We start from the raw sequence: 1,733 nt of genomic DNA, 5'->3' as shown, positions 1-1,733 counted from the left end.
AGAGGCCGCGGCGGGAGGGGATTGAAGGGATTTGAGGGAAGCTGGAATTGCCGGTGCTGGGAAGGGGAGGAGGGAAAAGCGGGACAGAGGGAGGGGAGAGGGAGGGGAAGCTCCGGCCCCTCCCCCCGGGGCGGGATTTGGGGGATTTGGGTTTTTCGGGAGCGGCCGGAGATTCCCGGAGCGGCTCCCGGGGCTTGGAATTGGCGGAGAGAGACGGGAGCGGAGGGAACCGGGAACGGGAACCGGGAACGGAGGGACCGGGAACGGGAACCGGATCGGGATGAGGCTCCCGGAGATTCCCAAGGGTCGGTGGATTCGGGATTTAGGGTTTGGGATTTGGGGTTTGGGATCAGTTCCAGGAGGGGTTTAGGGATTCGAGAACTGGCGGTGCCGGGAATGGAGGGAACCGGGAACGGGATCCGAATTGGGATGAGGCTCCCGGAGATTCCAAAGGGTCGGGGGATTTGGGATCAGTTCCGGGAGGGGTTTAGGGATTTGGGAATTGGCGGTGCCGGGATCGGATGGAATCGGGATCGGGATGAGGCTCCCGGAGATTCCAAAGGGTCGGTGCTGCCCCTTTCCGGAGGGATTTGGGATTCGGGATCAGTTCCGGGAGGGGTTTTAGGGGTTCGGGAATTGCCGGAGCGAGCTGGGATCGGGATGCGGCTCCCGGAAATTCCCAAGAGTTGGCTTCCCCTGTCCGGAGGGATTTGGGATCGGGATCAGCTCCAGGAGGGATTTAGGGGTTCTGGAATTTCCTGTGCCGGGTGAGATCAAAGAGAGCCGGGATTGGGATTTGGCTTCAGGATTTTCCCAAGGATTGGTGCCGCCCGTTCCAGAGGGATTTGGGATTTGGGGTTTAGGATGTGCCCCTGGAATACCAGAGATGTCTGGAAAGGGGATTTAAGGATTTGGAAATTATGGGAAAAAGCCAGGATTGGAGGGAACCGGGGTTGGGATTCGGCTCCAGGATTTTCCCAAGGGTCGGTGCTGCTGCGTTCTGGAGGGATTTGGGGTTTGGGATTTAGGATTTGGGATTTGGGATTTGGAATTCTGGATTTGGGATGAGCCCCTGGAATACCAGAGATGTCTAGAAGGGGAATTTAGGATTTCTGAAGGGGATTTAGGAATTCTGGAATTCCCAGTGCCAGAGGGAAAAGGTGGGAAAGTCCCAACCTCCCCGAATTCCCCTTGGAGAGGGAATTTCATTCCCAGGATTTCCCCCTTGAGGGCGATTTTGGGGGAGAATTTTGGAATTTTGGGAGGAATTTAGGAATTCTGGGGGGAATTTTGGGATTCTGGAATTCCCAAATTTTTTCCAGCAGGGAAAATCTGAGAAAGTCCCGACCCTCCCTGAATTCCCCTTGGAACGGGATTTTTTTTCCCGGGATTTTTCTCCAAAATCCCAACCTTTCCCGTTTTGGTTTGGTTGGTTTTTTTTTTCCCGGGATTTTCTCCCAGAATTCTTTTTTTTTGGGGGGGGGATCCTGGGAAAGAGCGGGAACGGCCCCTCCCGACCTTTCCCACCGGGAATTCCAACCCTCCCCTCCCCCTCCCCCCGGGGGAATTTTTGGGATGTTTGGGAAGCGCCGGAGCCGCTCCCAGGGCGATTTCCCGGGAGCGGTTCCCGGGAATTCCGAGGATTTTTCCGGTTTTTCCGGAGTTTGGAAATCGCATTCCCAGCTGCTTCCCGCACGGATTTTTTTTAAAATTCTGTTCCGAGAAAAAAAAAA

General features: G+C 55.6%; 1 protein-coding gene across 1 annotated transcript in view; it reads left to right on the top strand.

The window, feature by feature from the left end:
* The first annotated feature begins 137 nt into the window (after positions 1 to 137).
* Positions 138 to 1,733, top strand: part of LOC130587512 (zinc finger protein Eos-like) — an 8,595-nt gene continuing 6,999 nt past the window's right edge. Inside the window, exon 1 of the mRNA XM_057388493.1 lies at positions 138 to 305. Coding sequence (XP_057244476.1) covers positions 281 to 305 — 25 coding nt within the window. The 5' untranslated portion in view covers positions 138 to 280. The remainder of the gene's footprint in view (positions 306 to 1,733) is intronic.

This window comes from Malurus melanocephalus, unplaced genomic scaffold (genome assembly GCF_030028575.1).
Source record: "Malurus melanocephalus ecotype Western Australia unplaced genomic scaffold, MMel_1.1 scaffold_2017, whole genome shotgun sequence".
Classification (NCBI taxonomy): domain Eukaryota; kingdom Metazoa; phylum Chordata; class Aves; order Passeriformes; family Maluridae; genus Malurus; species Malurus melanocephalus.
This window is presented reverse-complemented; position numbering and strand designations above follow the sequence as displayed.